The sequence below is a fragment of the Tauraco erythrolophus genome, chromosome 20 (genome assembly GCF_009769465.1).
Source record: "Tauraco erythrolophus isolate bTauEry1 chromosome 20, bTauEry1.pri, whole genome shotgun sequence".
Lineage (NCBI taxonomy): Eukaryota > Metazoa > Chordata > Aves > Musophagiformes > Musophagidae > Tauraco > Tauraco erythrolophus.
The window spans coordinates 1,133,064-1,153,886 of NC_141484.1; the positions used below are offsets into that span (position 1 = coordinate 1,133,064).

General features: G+C 58.3%; 1 protein-coding gene across 6 annotated transcripts in view; it reads left to right on the forward strand.

The window, feature by feature from the left end:
- Positions 1–20,823, forward strand: part of BAIAP2 (BAR/IMD domain containing adaptor protein 2) — a 42,338-nt gene continuing 21,515 nt past the window's right edge. For 3 of the 6 annotated variants that reach the window (XM_086623915.1, XM_086623914.1, XM_086623916.1), the window contains exons 1-4: positions 25–72; positions 9,666–9,741; positions 11,850–11,936; positions 20,571–20,632. In XM_086623915.1, coding sequence (XP_086480041.1) covers positions 25–72; positions 9,666–9,741; positions 11,850–11,936; positions 20,571–20,632 — 273 coding nt within the window. Of the gene's footprint in view, positions 73–9,665; positions 9,808–11,819; positions 11,937–20,570; positions 20,633–20,823 lie in introns of all 6 variants that reach the window. The other 3 variants (XM_086623911.1, XM_086623913.1, XM_086623912.1) reach the window with 2 other exon arrangements.

Consider the following 20,823-nt stretch of genomic DNA (forward strand, 5'->3'; position numbering starts at 1 on the left):
ATGGTGCTGCCCGGCCCGCCCGGCATGTCGCGCTCCGAGGAGGTGCACCGGCTCACCGAGAATGTCTACAAGGTGAGTCCCGGCAACAGGTGCCGGCCCGGCGCTGCCGCCGGCTCCAGGGCACCGCTGCGGTTCGGTCGGCGGGGAGGGGGGGGTTTCCTTTTATTTTAATTTATTTTATTTATTTGGTTTTTGGTTTTGTTTTATCTCCTGTTCCTTTCCTCCTCCCCCTCCATCCTCCGCCGGGCGCGGGCGGCGGGAGGAGGCGCCGCCGGGGGCCGGGGCCGCCCCCGCTCCCTCCCCGGGGGATGCGCTGGGGCTGGCGGCGCGGAGCGCCCGGAGCCGGCTGGGGTGGGAGCGGCTGCCGGGGCCCCCCCGCTCCGGAGCCGGGAGTGGGGAGCAGCCCCGGGCCCCCCGAGCCTCCCCCGGCCCCGGTACCGGGGGGGAACCCGCGGGGGCCGGGAGGCTGCGTGGGAATGTGGCTCATCCCACGGGCGGGCAGTGCTGTCCCCGGCTCACCTCGGTCTGGGGCAGGTTTGCGGCGGTTTCTCGCTTTCCTGCAGCGATTAAAAACCATCAGAGCCTCTCCTGGGTCTTGGCTGTAGCTGGAGTTTGTGAATCTCTTGCTATTTTTTTTTTTTTTTTTTGCTTTGCTCCCGGTGTCATGGGAAAAATAAAATAATTTATGTGCTTTAATTTTCCTCGTGAAGGAAGTGGTTTCTGCTCTGCTGGGTTCTGTGACCAAGTCTAATAAAACCTTTCTAGCCGAACGTGTAATGCAGGATGTCGTTTGTTAAACTGGAAAGCTCGCATGGTTTCCTGCGTTTTAAGTGGTTGGATTGAGTTACCTGGGAGCATTAAGCAGGAGGGGAAAAAAAATCTGATAGAAGAATTTAGTACAAAGAATGCCAAGGTAGTGAAATTCTAAAGTCTTGGGGTTTGGGATCCTGGAGTGTAACAGCTGTTCAGGGGGAGCTAATGACACCCAAAGTCTTGGCTGAATGTAGAACAGGTCTGAGAATGGAGCTTCCTGGTTATGGCATTTAACTACAGCTGGGTCTGGGGTCTCCGGGACTCCCTCCCACCCCTAAAGGCAGCTGATGTACCCAAACTCACCACGTGTGGGTTGTTCTTGGGCTTGGGCAGAGCCAGGCACCGTGGGGTGTCCATGCGGTCAGGTCCCCGCACAGGCAGGAGCCTTTGCCTCCCAGGGAGCCCGGTGTTGGCGATTGGCACGGCTCGGCCCCGGGAGCTGCCTGGGCAGACGGGGTGAGAGCTGCTGGAGCTCATTGCCCGGCCCTGCCAGTGCCCCGGCCTGAGCGACGGTGTGGTCAGTCCGGGGACAATCGCTGGGAACAGTTTCAGCTGGTGACTCAGTTGTTGTTTGAGGTGTGTTGTCCTCGAAGAACTGTGCTAATAACAGGTTTGCGGAGCAGGTCACGATTTCCCTGGGCACCCAGGCACAGCCCTGTACGGAGCGTGGCGGGTGGCTCACGGGCCATCGCAGCACATGGCCTTGCAGGGTGCTTGATCCCCCGTGAAATGAAGGCTGGCTGGGCTCTTCCTGTGCCTCCAACCATCAGCTTCATCATTCCTGTGCTGCGTGAGCTGTGGAGCAGAGTGCCCTTGGCCCGGCGCGAGCGGCAGCGGCGTCTCCGTCAAAGCCTCCTGATCTGGCTGAAGGGCAGCTGGTGCAGAGGGTGCACGGGGGCGTTTTGGCTCTGAGAACCAAAGATGGACTCGAGAGGAGTCCAAAGGTCTGATGGTCAGTTAGTGAACGCTTTAATTTCTCCGTGTTTTAGTGAGGTGTAGGGAGTGAGGATGTGGAGCTGGAGGCCGATCTCATGGTGTTACCCACCTCTGTCTGTGCTGGGAGCTGGAGGAGGATGTTCCTGACTCCGTTTGTGTTTCCTGCAGTGAACGAGGAGCCTTTTCTGAAGACAACGATGCTTTTCTTGGCCTCTGGAGATGTGTGGCATGGGGTGCGCACAGGAACCTGGTGTTTGCCTGTTTCTTTGGGGGCTTCTGTGACCTGCTGAAGCCCAGTGCCAGGGCTGGAGGCTCAGGGACTGAGTAGACTCTCTGGAGCTCCATAAGCTTCGGAGTCTCCAAGTCCAAAACCACCCCCAGTGCTTCACATCGCCATTGCCCAAGTATTTTTTTTTTGTCTCATGCTTTTCTGGCCAGTACAGCAGCCTGAACACTGCTGTGGCCAGGAGGAGACAACCCCGAGGAAGGGGGACGGTGCCGGTGGAGGTTGGCCTTTGCCTCCTCGCAGCCACCGAGGACGGGCAGCAGCCCCGCGCTTTGCTACCAGCCGCTGCCGTCATCTTGCCAGGGTTCCGTCAGCAGCCGGACCAGGGTGTCGAGCCCCTTCCCCGCGAGGTCTGGAGCAGGAGCGGGCAGCCCTCGGCGCTGCTCCCCGCACCAGGCACCCTCTCCCGCGCAGGCTTTCCCGAGGCGCTCCGCTCGGGAAGCCCGTTGTAATCGTTTTCCAGAACCAGTGCTCACCCTGGGAGCGACTGTGCTAATGAGATGGTGGAGGAGCTGCCAGCCGCCCCCTCGCCCGTGCTGCCACTACAGGCAGCTGCCTACACGTGTAGTGATTACAGAGGGAGACGGAGGCTGCTGGCACCTTCCGCCAACGTAATCCCACCTTCCCTGGGGCTGATTCACTCGCGTGGACCCCCTCGTAGCGGCACAGCTGCTCTCCGGCAGCGGGGTCGGCAGCTCTCCGGCTGCTCCCGAGCCCCGCTCATCCCTTGCACGGGATTGCCTGTTAGCAGAAAGGAGGGACTGGCGATTCTTCCTTCCCCCGAAGACAAATCTGTCTCGTTCCTGGCAGACGAGGTGGTTGCCGTTCACAGACTAACCTCCATTTCGTTTTACGGCTGTTTCTTCGCGTGGAAGATCGTTTTGCAACGGCGTATGAATAGCTCCGCGTTTGAAGAGGTGTTTGCTTAAAACCACCCCAAACTCGAAGCCTAATTGTCTTGCACAAGTGTGGGCACAATTCCTGACACTCACTTGCTGCGCATCAGCTGTAATAAACGCTGTTGCCGGCGTAACGGCCTCTTGCCTCGTTATCTCCTGGTCCAGAGGGAAGGGAGCGATTCTTGCTCAAGTGAATCAGGAGGGAAATTGTGGGTGTTCTGGTGTATTGGCAGCGGAGGGACGATGCGGTGTGACGGGGGAAGGAGCTGGCCCCTGGAGCCAGCCTGTGCTGCTCCTGAGCTCCCCACACTCACTGCTCCCCACCCAGATGTGGGTGCTCTCTGCTTCCCTCTTCCCAGATGTGGGAAAGCTGCTCGCCGGGCACCGGGGCGGAAAAGCTGCTCGCTGGGCACCGGGGCGGAGTGGTCGGTATCACCGCTGCAATCGGTGGGCAGCGGGTGTGTGTCCCTGTGTCGTGGGGGAGCGTGTCAAGCTCCGCAAGATTCCTTTTCCAGCAATAAATGCGGAGGGTGGCAGGGTGGAGGCCGGGCCCAGGGCTGTGGGGTTTTTGTAGGGCAGCTCGCTTTTGCCAGAGTTGCATCTTTGTAGGCGTCGAGTCCGTTTGGAGCGAGGCTTTGCGCTGGTCCGGCCACTCGGATGGGTCCGGAGGCAGCGGTGGGGTCTCGGCTCTGGCTCGGTGCCAGGGTGGGGGTGCAGGGCTGCCCTCACCTCCTGCAGCCACGTCCCCTCTGTGGGTGCACTGTGCTGCTGCGGGTGGGAGAGCAGTTCCTGACCTCTGGGATGGGGCATCTCCAAATTTGCAGATTGTTACAGAGCAGGCAGCTCCTACTTGCCCCAAGGTCCCCCAGATCACCACCCCTGGGATGGAGGCAGCCGCCAGCTTTGCCCTGGTGCCCTGTGGCATCGAGTCTGCTGGTGGGTGAGGTTTCACTCCGGTGCTGCTCGCATGGCAAGGCAGGGTATGACACTGGCTGGCACGCGTCGGGCACCTCCTGCGCCAAGCTCTCGGAGCTGGAGCCCTCGGCTGAGTTGAGCCCCTTGGTGCGAGGTCTGCAGGGAAGGGGCCAGGGCCAGGTGACCCTCCCGGCTCCACAGCAGAGATCCCATCCCTGGACAGGTCTGCCTTGCATGGACAGCTGCTGGTGGGTACTGGGGAGGTGTTCCCCAGTGGGTGCTGTGAGCCAGGGGGGCTCTGCACTGTGCAGGTCCCCATTCCAGTTTCCTTCGAGCCCAGACCCTGATAAGAGACGTTCAAAGCTCTTGCCCTGAAACTTGGGTCCCTTCATCCTCTGACGCAACAGCCAGTAGAAATGAAACGCCTTTAGATGGACACCCTGATTTTTAATTTTTTTCCCCAATTCCCTGGCTGCTGAGCGCTTCCTCCAGTGACGATTGTGCTGAGCTGTCCGACTTTGGGGCAGGACCTGGTGAGAGCCTTGGCTGGAGGCGCAGCCGTTCCCGTGGGCTCGGGGAGTGCTCGGCGAGGTGGGTTTGCTGGCGGCCAGGGGGGATGCAGCACCGCAGCCGGCAGCAGCTCGGGCTGGGAAACGCTGCCGCTGTGTTGCGTTACAGTACATGGAGATTGCCAGGATGCCGTTGGGATGGGGACGTTCCGGGCGGCAGCGTTGCGAGGTGGGTGTGTTGTCAGCAATTAAAATCAGCCCTGCTAATGAGTCCAGTGAGGCTCCACTCCCAGCAGAGACTTGGCTCTTGAAACCGTGGGGCTGCCTTGCGATGGTGCAGGGCAGGAGGAGCTGAGACGGAGGCAGTGCCAGGGTTGGTTTGGGCATTAAATATTAAACGCAGAAATAACGAGAGGCGTTCCTGGAGCAGCGCTGACCCATTTAGAAACAAAACTTCCTTATGGCTGAGCCGCTTTCCCAGCGTGACTGTGGTGTAACGGAGAGTCCCATGGTGCTGCCCCCTCCCACGGTGCCTGTCATGGTCACCCAGCATCCTGCTGTCACCCCTGAGTCCCCTGGGAAAGCCGTAGGTGCCAGGCTGAGCCCAGGCCACCTACGCCACAGTGCAGCACCAGTCACGCAAGGAGCCGTTGAGCTGTACCACTGCGTCTGGGTGGCGAAGAAGGGCACCAGGCAAACACTGCAGTTGAGTTTCCAGCTCAAAGTCCATTACTTGTGTTCACGGGGGTGTCTGGGACATGCCCAGCAATCCCGGGGCACGGCACACGCTGCGGCGTTCGCGGTGATGCTCATCCCTCAGACAAATCCAGGAGCCTCTTGGTGCTGGTTCCCAGATGCCCAGTCCTTCGCCGCGTGGCTGTGCAGAGGAGAGACTGGACACGGAGTCTGACTGTGATCAGGGCACCATAACGGGGGCAGCGTGTCCGTCACTCCCCATCCCAGCCACGCGGTGATGTGCCACAGCCGGCGGTGCGGAGCCCGGGTGCCCCGCAGGCTGCCCTGGCAGCACAAACGAGCTCCTGCTTTTTGTTTTGCTCCGTATTCACTTTCAGGAGCTACCTGGGAGGCTGTGGGGCTGGACCTGGGCAGAGCCGTGCAGCCTCTTCTTAAATTTTTTGAAGCAGCCCTTGGGGAGGTGTTGTGCAGGTCTTTCCTGTGCAGGAGAACCTCAACACAGCCTGAACCGGCTCCGTTTGTGGCTTGTTCTTGGGCAGCACTTAAACTTTTACTTTTGGGCTGACCGTTACGGCATCGGAGCTGCCGGTGGATCCTTGGAGTGGAGGGGGGAGACGGGGACCTTATTTTCTGTTGCCTCTTCTCCCCCTCACTGAGCAGGACTGTGTCCTGGAGACCTCGTGCTTTGCATTAGTTTCATTTTTGGCAGCCGAATAAAGCTGTGCCAGTCCCGGAGAGCTGAGTGGTATTACCCAGGGAATTTAGTGCAGTGGAACAAAGCAAAGCCCTTTCAACCTTCAGCTGCCAGGTTTTTTTTGCCTGTGTTTTTCTAAACTCTGCCCAGGCGGCGTGTGGAAGGCAAACAACTTGTGGGTGGTGCTGAGGAAGCAAAATTTAAAGGGAGAGTGAGATTTGCTTTCATTACCAGAATTTTGCTGAATATTGGCTTTGCTGTAGTGTCCTGCAAACCTGGCTCCGCCGTGCTAGCAGGAGAGCCCGGCCGAAGCCCCGCGGGCACCTCTGCCCTCCCCACTCTGCGGAGCCACGGGTGGGGTGGGCAGGGGGGCGCATCCATCCCAGTGCCGGCCACCCCGGCTGTGCAAAGCGATGGCTGGTTGAGTGTATTCCGTGGCAAACGTTTATTTTCTAATATTTCTCCCTGGCAGCTGTAGCTCTTCAGCTTCTCACCTGGTGGGGGGGTGTGAAGGTGCGTTGGTGGGGAAGTCACCTTCCCTTCCCCTCCCTTCCCACCCCGGGCGTGAGGAGGTGGCTGGAAAAACTCTATTTTTATCTCGGGAGTGAAGAGCTCTTTTCAATGCCCCCATCCTGCCGGGCTGTTTTTGTTGGAGTCTCCAGACAATGTCTTAAAAACACTCGCTTTCAGCAAACTTCCTCCTCGGGTCTCATGAATTTTGCTTGGCCAGCAAAGAGTTCCCCCCCACACCCCCTTCAGCTGGTCAGCGGGACCCTCACCAGGGGCTTTTTTCTCTGTATTTATTGCTTTTAAATGGCTGTTGTTGGTTCGTGGGGCACCAGGTCCTGCCCTAAGCAGTGCAGGCAGCTGCCGGGGCTGAGTCGTGCTCTGGTTCCCTCCAGCTTGGGGAAGATGCGGTGAATTTTGGAAGGGGTCTCCTCGACTCTATCCCATGGTGTCCCCACGAGAGCGGCAGGTCGGAGCGCAGCTCGGCTGCTTTAAGCCTTCGGGCACGGCGCTGAGCTGCCAGGGGCTGTTCTCCATCGTGCCATCTGCGCCCGCCCGCTCGCCCATGGTCACTGCTGCTTTGTCTGGGTCTTGTTCGTCATTTATTCGCTGAGCTTTGTGCTTCGGGAAGGTGTGTTTGCACAGGCACTGCTGCAAAACCCCTTGTATTTATATATACGTGTGTACCCACACACACACACACTCTCACTGCACTTAACCCAGCAAACTGTTTAGAAAATCCCTTCCCCACAGAAATTCTTCTGCATAAACGTTTTTCAGCCTTGGACTGCTAGGGCTGAGCTGGAGCGTGGTGGAGGCTGCAGCCACGGCTCTGCTGGCCGTGTCCATGTCCCCGTCCCGGCCATGGGGCCGTGCCCGTGTCCCAGCAGCGGTCCCACACCTCCACCCGCTTCGTGGCATAATGCAAGTATGTTTTTGACCCAAGTTAAAGGTGACGTGGGAAGGATGGAGCAATCCTCGTCAGCGTTAATTAACTCCTGTGCAATTGTCTCTTACAATTAGGGAAAACGACTCGCTACGTGGCTTGTTGCTACAGGTCGGTTTTCTTCCCCGCTGAGCGTGTTCCCTGACCCGCTCCGCGCTGCCCAGAGCAGCTTCCCTGGGCACGGTGCTGTGGCATCACTTGACCCGCAGCCTTAATTAGCAGTGGGGTTCCTCGTTAGCCTCCTGCTTCCCCATCAGACCTCTGCCCTTCGCAGGGGTGTGCGCAGTGCTGCGGGATGGACCCCAAAGCACCGAGAGCCACCGGTGCGGTGGGAGGGTGGTGGCTTTCGGGGCTGGGTGGGTGCTCTGGCCTCGACCCGCGGCTCCAGCCGGGAGTGGGGCTGCTGCTGGCTGCTCTGCGGGGGATTCAAAGGATTTCTTCTGCCAACAAATACCAGCACCTCAGTGATGCCCAGCACTGACACCAGCCCCCGAGCTGGCGTCCTGCGCGGGTTCCTGCTCACCGAAATCGGGAAATGGCTGTTCCGAGGAGGGGGAAGGGGCTGGCCGAGCCTCGCGGACGTGCACCCGCCGAGGAAAATTAAACTGTCACGCTCTCCAAAGGCCGGGCAGCGGGAACTCGGGATAGAAACGCTCCAGGCAGAAAATGAGCTTTCTAGCTTGGCCAGCTTCGGATGAGGTGACAGATGCTTAATCAGCTTATTCGCCGTAAGTGCCTGTCTGTCGTCTTTCCCCCCGTTCCGCGAGGGAACGCTGCCAGCGGCGCGGGAGTGCGGGGGCAGCGCCCGTGCAGCCCTGCTCGGGGTGCACGGGGACCTTTAAGTGTTAAATAAACATTTTCTGATGGTCCTCTTGGTGGGAGGCTGTCCCCGAGGAGGGGCAGGGGCTTGGGACCGGCTCCGGGGCTGCTCTGCTGCAGCCGGGCTTGGTCCGGAGGTCAGATTCACCGGGAGAGAATGGAGAGTTTTCTTTTCCCGGGATCGGTGTTGGGTTTTGGAGATGCTATCGGTGCCGGGGATCGAATGGCTCCGGCAGGGAAGGGTCAGGAGCTGCTGCGCCCAGCGCACAAAGAGCCGTTCTTCTTCCTGAGCCGATTATTCCTTCCCCCCTCCGTGTTTAAATAAGGACCTCAGAGCGAGGGAGGAGAAGCTGTCAGACAGCACTTCTGGTGTTCACCAACACCCTCCTTGGTGTGTTTAGAGGCAGGTGGAAAGTGACACCGAGCGCTTTGAGCCCGAGGTGTAATTCCTCGCACGTGGCTTCAGCCGTGGCTGGCGCCGGCTCGGTGGGGACGGGGGTGGCTTCGTTCTGCCTTCGGCTCCGCGGCGGCTGTTCCGAGGGCTCTTCTGCCCTCGCTGCTTCTCCGTGATAGATGGAGCCGATGCTGCTCTCCGAGGCCACCCCAGGAGTGGGACATAGAATCATGGAATGGTTTGGGTTGGAAGGGACCTCAAAGATCATCTAGTTCCAACCCCCCTGCCATGGGCAGGGACACCCTCCACTACACCAGGTTGCCCAAAGCCTCATCCAACCTGGCCTGGAACACTGCCAGGGATGGGGCAGCCACAGCTTCTCTGGGCAACCTGTGCTAGTGCCTCACCAGCCTCAATGTAAAAAATTTCTTCCTTAGATCCCATCGAAATCTCCCCTCTTCTAGCCATCACCAGCCATTGTCTCCCAGAGCTCAGGCCAACTTCGTGGCTGGTGTGAGGGCTGCTGCCTGCGGGCTCAAACAGCCACTTACGGTTATTATTATGGTTATGTTTGCCATATCTGATAATTTTCTGGTTTGGGGCATTCACTTAACTCTTATGGTGAAGCATGGGCATGAGGCATCTCTTGCCACCGTGTTATTGACCCTCAGCCTCGTGGCGTTCAAACCCCAAGCTTGGTCTTCCTCAGTAACTCTGTGAGATGAAGGGCGAATACCTGGGGCATCTTCCCTCCCTGCTGCATCCCCGGAGCTGGCATCCTCGGGGAGGGGTGGAGGTGCCTCCAGCCCGCTCTCGCGAAGGGTTGGAGATGGCACGGCTCGAAGTGGCGGCACGGCTCGTTGCGTTCTGCCGATGTCCTGGCACGTTCAGCAGCTCCTGCCATGGTGTTTGATTTAGCCTCTGCGCTGCCCTGCTCCCGTACTTCTGACTTACCCCAAATGAGAAGAATGTTGGCCATGTTGGCTTTTCTGGGTCAATCGGGCCGTTGCTTTCGTGCGTTATTTCCAATACATGGGTACACTTGAGGCTTCTCGGTGCAAACCCAGCACCCTCGTGCAGACGTCGGGAAGCTCGGGCTGATTACTGGGAAGGGTCTGGGAGGACTTTGGGCTCTATTTTTGCATTTATGAGCACCAAGTTCAGCGTGACTGTGTGGGGTGGGCAGAGCTGCTCTGCCCACCTCCCAATCATCTCCGCTAATCCCTCACGATGTTCTTCTATTTCCTTTAGACGATCATGGAGCAGTTCAACCCCAGCCTCAGGAATTTCATTTCTATGGGGAAGACCTATGAAAAAGCCTTAGCAAGTAAGTGAAACTGTGTCACCAATGTGTGTGTTGCTGAAATGGTGGGGGCTGCAGGGCTGGGGAGGGGTTGCTGGGTCTGACTGGACAGCATGGCCTCGGAAGGGAGGAGAACTGGAAAGCCAGCTTGGGATGCTGCTTTTCCCTGGGAGAGCGAGGGGAGGAGGCTGGGCAGATGGTTCTTGGACCTTGAGGCAAAGCTCACGTCGTTATGACGTGCGTGGCACACGCGTGCTGTGAGGCCATGGGTGTGGAAAGGATTCGAGCATTAAAACGTTGGGTGGCGACCGGAAAACAAATACATCTCCAACCAGTTCATCTTTAAATGTTACTTTTAAATATTTAGAATTAAGATTATAGAATCACAGAACGGTTTTGGTTGGAAGGGACCTCAAAGATCATCCAGTTCCAACCCCCCTGCCATGGGCAGGGACACCCTCCACTACACCAGGTTGCCCAAAGCCCCATCCAACCTGGCCTTGAGCACTTCCAGGGATGGGGCAGCCACAGCTTCTCTGGGCAAGATTTTAACTTCTGTTTAAATGTTCAAGTTGACCAGAAAAATGCATTGGAAGAGAAGGAAAAAAACCTGAAAATACCAGTGGCAGCTCTTGACGGGGAATACAGGGTCTTGTTGGGAGCCACTAGAGAGGTGTAGATTTAAATGATCAAAAGTGAAATATGGATTGATGGAAACCAAAGAAATGGACTATTTTGACTTAAAATGCCGTTGCATTCAGCTCGGGCCCTCCTCAGCTCCATTTTAGGGAGGTTTAAGGCAGATTCTGCTCGACCCCGGAGGCAGCCGCTTTCTCTTGGAGAGGGCTGTGCTCCCGTCAGAGCTGTGCTGCGCATCTCCTGGATTTTATTTTTTTAATTGGCTCCATGAAAACGCCCGTGAGGGAAGAGACTGTCAGAATCTGAAGCCAGTATAAGAAAAAATATTTTGGTCTCTCATGTTCTTAAACGACAGTGCTTGAAATCCAACCTTTGGGAAGGCTCTGTGCCACCCCGCTGCGTGCCTGGAGCAAGTTTGGTTTCCCTCGATGGGGTTGCTGGATGTTTTGGTGAAGGATCTCTCAGGATGCCAACCTCCCGCTGGTCCCCACACGCTGCTGCCGTGCCGGTGCTCCGCACTGTTTTCCGTTGGGTTTTCATGGATCAACTGGCCGTAACGTGGGAAGCGCCTGTCCCTGCCTCTCTGCTGGATGGGGGCCGTGGGTGCTGCTCCCCGGGGATGGGGCGCTCCTGAGCCCCGACAAGCAGCAGCATTTCCAGCCATACCCAGTGATGCTCCCCAAGCTGCATCACGGGCTGGGCGCGCTCCGGCCGGGTGCAGGCGGCGGGGAAGGGAGGAGAGGTTGCACTTGGAACCACATTTTTTTTATTTATTCTTCTGAAATGTTACACTGATAATGCAGCTTTTAATGACCCCTGTTCGTGCCGTTTTATTACCGTTTCGGCCGGGCCCGCTCCGGCTGCGGCGTGTTGCGGGTAACCGGTGTAATCACCCGCTTTCTATTTTTCTCGCATCCCTGCTGCGAATGCGCTTTGAAGCCCGAGATCTCCCTGCAATTTTAAAAATTGTCTTGGGTCATCCTTTGCTTTGGATCTCGTGGGGGCATCCGAAGGAAGTGCCTTCATCAGTAAATCACACTGGAAGAGGCTCCAGCGCATAATTTGACGGAGCGGAGCTAAAAGCTGTACAACATGTTCTCGTGGTTAGAGGAAACCCCCCGCGTGTCTGATTAAAGCCAGCGCGGAGCTGGAATGTCAACAAACAAGACTGAACCATAATGAAAAGTCTGGGATATTCAATTATTCCGCGGTGATTTTTCTCAGCAGCGTTAAGCAGGCTGATGGTTACACTGGAATGAAAACCACCTCGGTCCTGCATGTACCTATTCTTTTTTTTTTTCTCCTAAATAACCCTGTAATCTTGCTGCTCGAGCTTTCTGCGCCCATTTTCCTTCTGTTTGTGGCCTGGTCCCTCCCCGTGGGGTTAAGCCCTCTGAAGTAATGTCTATTTTAGTGTCTGGCATCTATTCAGTGCCATAAAAGTTGTAATAACCATTAAAGAGACAATAACCTGCGTTTCCTGATGCTTTTAGGTATGACATATGCTGCAAAAGGGTACTTTGATGCTCTGGTAAAGATGGGAGAGTTGGCCAGTGAAAGCCAAGGATCTAAAGAATTGGGTAAGTCACCAGTTTACTGCTAAATGGAGTCCCAGTCCGGAGCAGGCTCCGGGTGCAGGAGGGAAACCAGTTTTTTTGCTGTTGATGGGGATAAAAAGCTCAATGTGGAGCTGATGCTGCCTCATGTAAACGGTAAAAGTGTCTCTGTGTCTACTGCTAATGTAGCTTAAAAGAAAAAAAAAAAAAAAAACCTGCTGCTCTTAGCATTGGGATTTTGGGGCATGGTCAGCTCACGGTGTTCGCGGAGAATGGCTTTGCCGGTGTTTTTGTCTCCCCTCACTGCTGTTTTGCTGCGCAGACGGGGCTCAGGACCGAAACTCTTCTCCCAGCTCCCCCGGGATGCCGCGGCCGCGGCATCCCGGGGGAGCTGCGAGAAGAGTTTCGGTGTCAGACACCATTACCCCCCACCGTGGGCAGCTCCAGCTCTGGCACAGCCACTCACAGCTCTCTGCCTGCGCCTGGATGGTGATGGGAGAGCGGTGAGTGTCTATGGAAACCGATTCCATCGCTGGGATTAAAGCTGCTTATGGCAATCTGCTGCTGGTTTATTTATTAAACAGAAGAGCCTTGTGTGGGACGCGCACGGAGGCTGCGGTGGCGAAGGCTCTGCAGACGGTCCTACGGCTGCTGCTTCTGCCTCTTTGGGGTGAAGGATGCAGCAGATCCATCCTCCTGGAAGTGGAAGGTTGGGAAAGCCTGATCCAGGCAGACCCCAACCCCTGCCCGCCCCGCAGAGCAGCTCTGGGCGTTGCTCACGCTTAAAATCCACCTTTTTGGTGTCTTCTGGCAGTCCCAGTTCCTCACCCGGGGCTGGTGGTTTGGCAGCAGGTCCTCAGTGCCCCCCGCAGCCTCCCGGCACGTGTTCGGTGGGTGGATGGAGTGGTTTGGGGTTGGTGGAAAATGTTTCTGAATCACTGCGCCATCCGAGGGAGGATGCCGGCAGCCCGGAGCTGTGGCCAGCGGCTGCTCCTCGGACCTCGTGCTTTGTCGATCCGGCTGATATTTATTGTGGCAGCTGCTCCCGGCAGAAGAAAGTTGAGATAAACTTTCTGGCTGTGGTTTGCTGGAGCCGATAAGAGCCGGGACACAGCCCCCTCCCAGCGGGACGTGTGAACAGGGGCTGGGATGTTTTAGGTGGGGCTGTGCCCGCCGAAGGTACGGCTCTTCCTGGGAACACCTTTACCGTATCGGTCCCTGGGCTGCGGCTGCTGACGGCGCCGGACGCGAGCGCAGGCTCTGGGTTATTTCACTCCTTACTCAAGGCAGCGGCAGATGGGGACGTTCACAGTTGCCACTTGTGTTAACGTGGTGCCACCACCGCTCCCTCCCTCTGCGGGTGGTTTCCTCCATGAGCAGTGGGACAGGGGAAACCGCTCCGGAACGCCTGGCAGGACCCAGGATGCTCCACTTGGGACCACAGCTCCTGTCTGTTTCCAGCTCTCATGGAAAAGAGTCTGAGATTTTTTTTTACATCCTTAACGCTTTCTCTTCTGAAGGTGGATCCTTTTCCGATGTCACCTCTGGGACGGGAAGTGTCAAGAGAACATAAAATACTGCAGATCCCATGTCTAAAACGTGGTCAAGGCAGCCACGTCTTTTCCATCACTCTCCTGCCTACACTGCAGTGATGCTGCCTGTGCTGGGGTGGCTGCAGGGTCTCTGTACCCCCTGGGTGATATGGCATGGCTGGGGCTGGGGAGCTCCGGGTGGCTTTGCAGCACTCCGGGGAGCTCGGAGCACCCAGAGGCTGCCCAGAGCTGGGCGAGCTGCTGCAGCTCCCACCATCAGTGCTCAAAACGGGCCGTGTTCTCCTGTCCCCGTGTCTCCAGCAGTACCCGTGACTCCGAGGCGTTGCTCCTGGGTTAAGGTGGGCGCTGGGAAGCCACCCATCCTGTGTGCAGCCGTGCCAGCTGTCCGGTGCAGCGAGCCGGGCCAGCCTGTTCTGGTGGTGCTGGCTCCTAAGACACGTTCCTCTGATGCAGCGATGCCGCGTGCGTGTCCCGCTGGAAACGCGTGTCCTGCCGGCGCGCTGCCTCCCAGCTCAGGTCTCCGCTCGGCAGCTGCTTAGCCCTCCACGTTTTTTGTAAATTCTCCATCGGATTTTCGTGGCTGTGTGTAGACAGGATAATCCAGGGCACGGATGGAAAACCTGGCGACGGCAAAGCACTTGAGCCGTAATCAGCTCTGTGCCTCGAGTTTTTGGGTGCAGGTGTCTGGCGGGGGGGGGTACCTCTGTCTGAACCCCACTGCCGGGGTTTGGGGTGTTCAAACTGTTTTCTTGGGTTTTTTAACTGAACTGATGCTCTGACCAGGTACGGGTGTAGCTGTCGGTTGTCCCTGCACAGCTACTTGTGCTGTTCCTCACGTCTGTTCCTCACATCTTTGGTGGTTGCTGCGGTGGCTGTTGGGAAGCTGAGAAGCTGGTGTGCAGAGTGTGGACAGTGTGTGTCTGGGCAGCGAAGGTTTGATCCAGGAGCGGTTTGTAGGCACTTCGGAGGAGCTCCAGTCCCATGTGCACGAGTGCTCGAGTGACTTTGGCCCTTGTCCGGTTCCTGTTTAGGTCCTTTGGATGCTGCTCAAAATGTTGTTTCTTTTGTCCCCCTTGAAGACTAGGCCATGGCAAAGAGTTTTCTTCTCTGGGGAAGCAGGTGCCAGGTGAGTGGGTCTGGAGGCAGTTCCCACCAGGCTGGCAGTGCCTCGGGATGCTGGGGCTGAACAGCACCCGCAGGAAACTCCCCTGGGGCTGGAGGTGGATTCTGCTTAACGCTTGGCTTTCTCAAAGATCCTCTTGAATTAGTGAAGGCTGCTCTGAACAAAGCCTGATGCTTTGAAAGGACAACTGATTGACCATTGCTGAGCTGCAGTGAGCCTCTGGTACGAAAAGAAAGCCAATATCTACACAATCTGCACCATAAAATCGAGACCAGTGGCACCTTCATGGTCCAGTTGCTTGCCGCGGAGCTGTTTGGTGTCAGTGGAGGGTGCTGGGCTTCGAGAGTTTTAAACCATCTCCGTACAGCTCTTAAAACACGGATGAGCATCACGGAGGGACACGGGGTACAGCCCTCCCCACGGGGCATGCTGAGCACCGAGAAGGGACTGGTCGGGGCTGGGCACAGAGCCTGGTACTGTCTGTGTTGCTGCTGTAGAGCCATGGTGCCACCAGCCTGCGCCTTGGTGGGACAGCCAACGTGGCAGCTACTGGTGAGGAGCAGCCCAGCCTGGTGCGATGCCCATGGCCACCTGGGCGAGTTCAGACCCTGGTCTTCACCGCGGCTCCGCAGTCTGGCCCGGCTTTGGCGGCCGCGTGGGTCAGAGGCTGCGCCGAGTCCTCTGGGAGAGATTAAGCTGTTAATGGGATTTGCAGTTGTTCTGGGTAGACGCTTCCTGCGGCAGCGGAGATGCAGATATAGATCCCGCGAATGCCAAAGGTCATCGCAGCGTTCGATGTGCCATCGGGGACCACGGGAGGTGGCAGTGGCCGATGTCCGCTGGGGACCTGCCAGAGCAGTGCCCAGAAAAAACGAAGCTGAGCTGCAGGAACTATTTGCCTGCGATGGGTGACCCGGTGTCCCTGCGCTGAGGTCCCTCTGCCCGTGGAGGTGGGCTCCTGCATGGGAGAGGAGCGGTGATCTTGTTGCTCAATCCTTTTAAAATTTGAATTAACAATGTGCTTAATGGCTTGTGGGTGACAGCTTTGGGCTGGTGGAAGGGCGGATGCTCTGGACCTGCGTTTCCAGCTGCGATTCTGCTAAAAAGGCCAAATTTGATGGAGAAACTTGTAGAAATCCAAGGCTCCAAGCTGGGTAGTTCACTTAGGGAAGGACCCTGTAGGAGTGGGCTTGCAAAGGGTGCAGGAACACCAAAGAGACCTCTTAAAAACTGCCCCCTGCCTCGGGAGAGGACTTTTCTGCTGCCTGCATTGCCTTTTCGTTGCCTTCGAACCTTCCAAGGAAAAGCTGCTGGAGCAGTGGGCTGGTTCTCGCCGCCCTGCGTTTGGGGAAGCATCGGCGGAGGGCTGTTAAACGAGCATCTGCGCGGAGCAGGTTGCCTGGCTGGAGTTTCCCAACGCCTGGCAGCTGTGCCTAACGCTTGGGTTTCACCTTCGGTGGTGACATCTTCCAGGGATCCCTCCCCGGCACTGTGCCCGGGATGAGCTCCTGCAGGGACCCAGCGGACACGTGCATGTCTGTGGGCTGGTTTCTGCCCTCCGTCGGTGATGCTGTGAGCTTGGCAGATTTTTTGGGGAAGGGGCACGGCTTGTTGCCTGTCCATCCTTTGTGTTACAGGAGCAAGGAAAATATCCCTGGGGCAGTGGGGGAGCCGGTGGCCAGCAGCCCTTGAAGGACAAACCCTGCACAAGCATCGACGTGTTCTGACTTGGAGCAGTTTGGCTCCTTGGCCAACACGTTGTTTGGTATTTTTCTTAAATTTTTGATTAAAAATGGCTTGTATCTAGCTCAAGAGGCAGAGTGGTACAAAAAAAAAAAAAATCCTTAAGCTTGAAAAACTCCAAAGCAAAATGTGATGGGTTCCTATGGTTGTGCCTTCTGGACGGGGCAGCTGGTTCTTGCGGTGCCGGTAGCGATGGGAGGGATGTGGAACAACCTGTTTCCCTGTTCCTGGCTGGGTGTGGTAGGGAAGGGCCCACAATAGCCCCTATAGTTCTCCCAGAACGATACTGTGAGTCAGACAGACGTAAATAGCAACTCCCTCCTCCTCCTCCTCCTCTTCCCCCTCCTCCTCCTCCTCGCCTGTTTGTGCTTCGCAGCTCTGCAGGAAGGTGTGCGTGAGCCCGGCGCGGGCAGGTGAAACCCTCGCTCCGCAGTCCTGCCCTTCCTCCTCCTTATTTTTCGCCGCTGGTTTAGGCGAGGCGTTCGACCTTGGCTGTCGTGACCCGCGGGACACACGGTGCTGCCGCTCTGGGTGCGGTTTGTGCCACCACCCGTCCCCGTGCCCTGTTCTCCGCTCTGCCTCGCCGCGGCGGTTACCGTGTTTAACCCCAGCACCGCTGGTGGGTGATGCAGAACGCCCGTGGCGCGGGCGCTGTGCCGCTGCCGGAGCTGGGATGTGCCGCGGTGCTGAGCTCTAATGCCTCGCGGTATGGTAGATACCGTATTGCCAGCAGGATGGCACGGATCCTCTCTGAGCTGGGGTTTGGAATCATGGAATGGTTTGGGTTGGAAGGGACCTCAAAGATCATCTGGTTCCAACTCCCCTGCCATGGGCAGGGACACCCTCCACTACACCAGGTTGCTCAAAGCCTCATCCAACCTGGCCTTGGACACCTCCAGGGATGGGGCAGCCACAGCTTCTCTGGGCAACCTGGTCCAGTGCCTTGCCAGCCTCAGAGGGAAGAATTTCTTCCTTCTGTCTAATGGAAATCCCCCCTCTTTCAGTTCAAAGCCGTTGCCCCGAGTCCTGTCACTACAGGGGCTTTGTCCAAAGCCCCTCTGCAGCTTTCCTGTAGCCCATTTAGGCACTGGAAGGTGCTGGAAGGTCTCCCCGGAGCTTTCTCCTCTCCAGGCTGAACAGCCCCAACTCTCTCAGCCTGACTCCATATTTCAGCTTTCCAGCTACCACTGTGTCTCCCAGTCACAGTCCGACTCCTTCCCCGCTGCCGAGCTGGGTTAGTCTGAGCGGTTTCGAGGTGAAACATCTCGTTTATGTCTAACGAGGTCTGCAGCCTGTTTGCAGGGGGGAAGCAGCCCGCGGTGCGGGGGTGTCGGGGTGCCTGAGGTGCTGCGCGGGAATTCGCACGGCGCCGCAGACGCTATTTAGGGGGTTTAGTTCAAATCCTGCTGCTGCCCTGCGTGGGCTCCTGGCAATGGTGGCGGCCACGGGAAGCCTGGAGCCGATTCCTTCGGAGCCGGTTGGGCTGTCTCAGCCTGGGGAGAGGCTCTGGAAGAAGCTCTCGTGCCTCCACGCAGCCCAGCGCCAGGCAGGCATCCAGCCGCCTTCCTGCACCGTGCCGGCTGTGGCGCGGTGCTCACCTGGAGCCACTCCCGGTGCTGGGCTGGCCGTGCCACGCTGCTGGCAGGGGTACAGGAAGCAGCCGTGGCAGGGGATGGCAGCGCGCTCTCGGCCGGGCTGGGTGCGGAGCAGCTTGCAGCGGGGATGCTGGGCTGGGTGGGGAGGGCTCCGCACCGCTTCGCGCTTTGATGTGGGGCTGAAACGCCCCGTGCTGGCGCTGCGGTGAGAGCCGAGGGGGTGGTGGTGGAGGAGAAGGTCTAAAGAAAAAGATATGGATCTGTTGACATGTGCCATGCACCTCCCTGGCTGCTGGGTACAGGCCAGTTCCCTGGGGGAGGAATGCGGGGGGCAGAGTCCAGCTGTCCCGGCGCTGGATTTGGGATACATGCATTATTTCTGAGTGTCCCAGTCCCTGCTCTCGGGTGAGTTGGGAGCCCAGCAGCGGCGGCCACAAAGCCCCGGCCAGCCCTGCACTGGCTTCCTCAGCCGGGGCTTCCGCTGCGGCCAAGCGGGAAGCGAAAGGGAGAGGGGGTGGTGCTGGTGCGAGCCGTGGGAATAACGAGCGAGCTGCCCTGGTGTCCATCGGCTCCTGAAACAGCACCCTCAGCCCAGCGCCAGCGTGACGTCACTGCCTCTGGCAGCGGGAATTCCTGCACTTCCCATGATTGAGCTGCCGCAGCCCGACCGGGGAGCGATTTCCTGGCATCTCGTGGTGGGGGGACCCCTCGCCCGGACCTCCCTGGGCTCTTCACCGCAGCCGTGCGTCACTGCCGCCGCTTGCGGAGTGGCTGTGGAAGTTACGGGAATGTTGGCACATGGTTTGCTCCTGGCGAAGGAGCAGAGCCACAGCCGCGCCGCCTGGTCACCTCCTCGCCAAGCAGGGAGCACAGGGGGACGGTGGCCCTGGTGCCAGTCCATGTTGGCCGAGCACCCACTGGTGCTGCAGACGGTTCCGTTACCACGTCGACCCATGGCGCAGGGGGCTGGCGCCTGCCAAGGACAAAAAGGGATCGGATTTTAATGTTTGCAGAAGGTTTTGAGACACGGTGTATGGTGCAAAGTACGGATTGCTCCAGCCAGAAGAGCAAAGAAACGTTGGGCCAGGCTGTTCCCGATGGGCCAGGGCTGTTGACACTCGGCTGACGCACGGACTGTGTGCTGGGCACAGGCTGGCACTGGGGCCAGCCCAGCGTGTGCCGTCTGGTTTTGTGCTCAGTGAGGTCTCAGTGGTTCTCTTGCACCGGTGAGGAGCTGGTTTGGCTCATCCCAGTCCTGGTGTTGCTGAGCTTTGACTCCAGGTGCAGAGGCTGCGGTTGTCCTGGATCCCCAGTGAGTTCCCGGGCTCGTTCCTGCCGGGAGCTCGCGCAGCCTCGAGGGCGTCGCACCATCTCCCGCACGTCGTCCTGGGGCTCCAGGGCTGGTGGCCCCTTCCCCCTGTGTTCCCCAGCCCTGAGATTTGCTGTTCTCTCATTTAAAACTCCACCTTCTGCTCTGTGAGCTGCACTATCCCAGGCACTGCCCTGCTTTTTGTGGGATGGGGTGAGGGACGCTGCTTCCCTTTGGAGAGCCCCTGCCGTGTTGGGGCTGCCAGGGCTGAGCTCGCAGCCGTGGCTTTCACTTTACAACCATCTCCGTGTGGACTGGGAGCCTCTTGGGAAGCTGTGACCGGTTGAACTGGAAGGAAGGACTTCCGAACTCAGCCCTTACAGATAGCTGGCGGAGCCTGGCTCTCCCCAAACCCTGCCCTCATCCGGAGACGGTGCTTTTAGCCGGGCGGTAGCGCCGGCTCCAGACTCTGCTCCTGTGTGCGAGTCTGGCTCCTGCCGCGCCGGGGCTTTTGCCAAGGCAGGACACGGCCCTTCCTGCTGGGAGAAGTGCAGCGGGCGTGTGACTCGGTGAATTCCGCATAGGAAGAGGAAAATGAAAGGGAGAGACGGAGAGGAGCTGGGATCCTCAGCCATGGGCAGCCCTTTGCAGGACTGACCTGCAGCGTTCGCAGCGGCCACGTGCCACAGCTCTGCCCTCGCTGCCCGGCTCGGCCGCCGAGGTTGAACAGGTCCAGTGGTTCTGAGGCAAATTATCAACCTGGGGCTCAGCCCCGCAGCTCCGGGAGTGGGGCTGAGTGCTGGGGCTCACCGCAGGGGCAGAGGCTGCAGGTGCTCTGTGCCCAGCTTCGGGCTGTTGGCACAGCTGGGAGAGCATCAGGCGAAGCTCCCGGCTGTAGCAGTGCTGTTCAAATTCCCATCTCAGTTGTTAGTGCAGAATCTCTCATCTTCACCTGCTTCTTTCAGTATCTGGACAGTTGGGTCGAGGTGAGGGATGTTTTTTGGTCCCATTGTCTCTGGCTCCTTTGTCATGTCGCTGCGGCTGGGCCAAGGGCTGGCACGGGCAGAGCTGTGCCGTAGTTGAGGCACGGTGGGTCACCAGCAGGGCTGGGGTCCTGCTGCTGCTTGTCCTCGCTTCCCTCCATGCTACACGAGATGTACGTGTGTGTCCAAGTGTCTCAGATGTTCGTTCCCCATGAGCACGGGGGTACCGCAGGAGCACCCATGGGTCTGGCTGCCAACCCCTCCCTGCTTGTGGGGTGCCTCCTACTCCAGCCCGGGGGTGCCCCACCAAGCTTGGCACCTCACACCCCCTCCCCATGGCTTGTCTTTGCAGGAGATGTGCTCTTCCAGATGGCAGAAGTCCACCGGCAGATCCAGAACCAGCTGGAGGAGATGGTGAGTGCCCCAGCCCGGGTGTGCCCGGTGCTCTGCTGGTGTTGCAGCTGAGTGAAATGGTTTTCTATGTCTTGACTGGGTGATGCCAGCCTCTCTGGAGAAGGTTTGCTGAGCTGCAAAGGGTCTGGTCTGCTTGGACGTCTGCTTCTGCCTTGCTGGGTCCCTCCCTGCGTGTCCATCTGTCCCTGGGC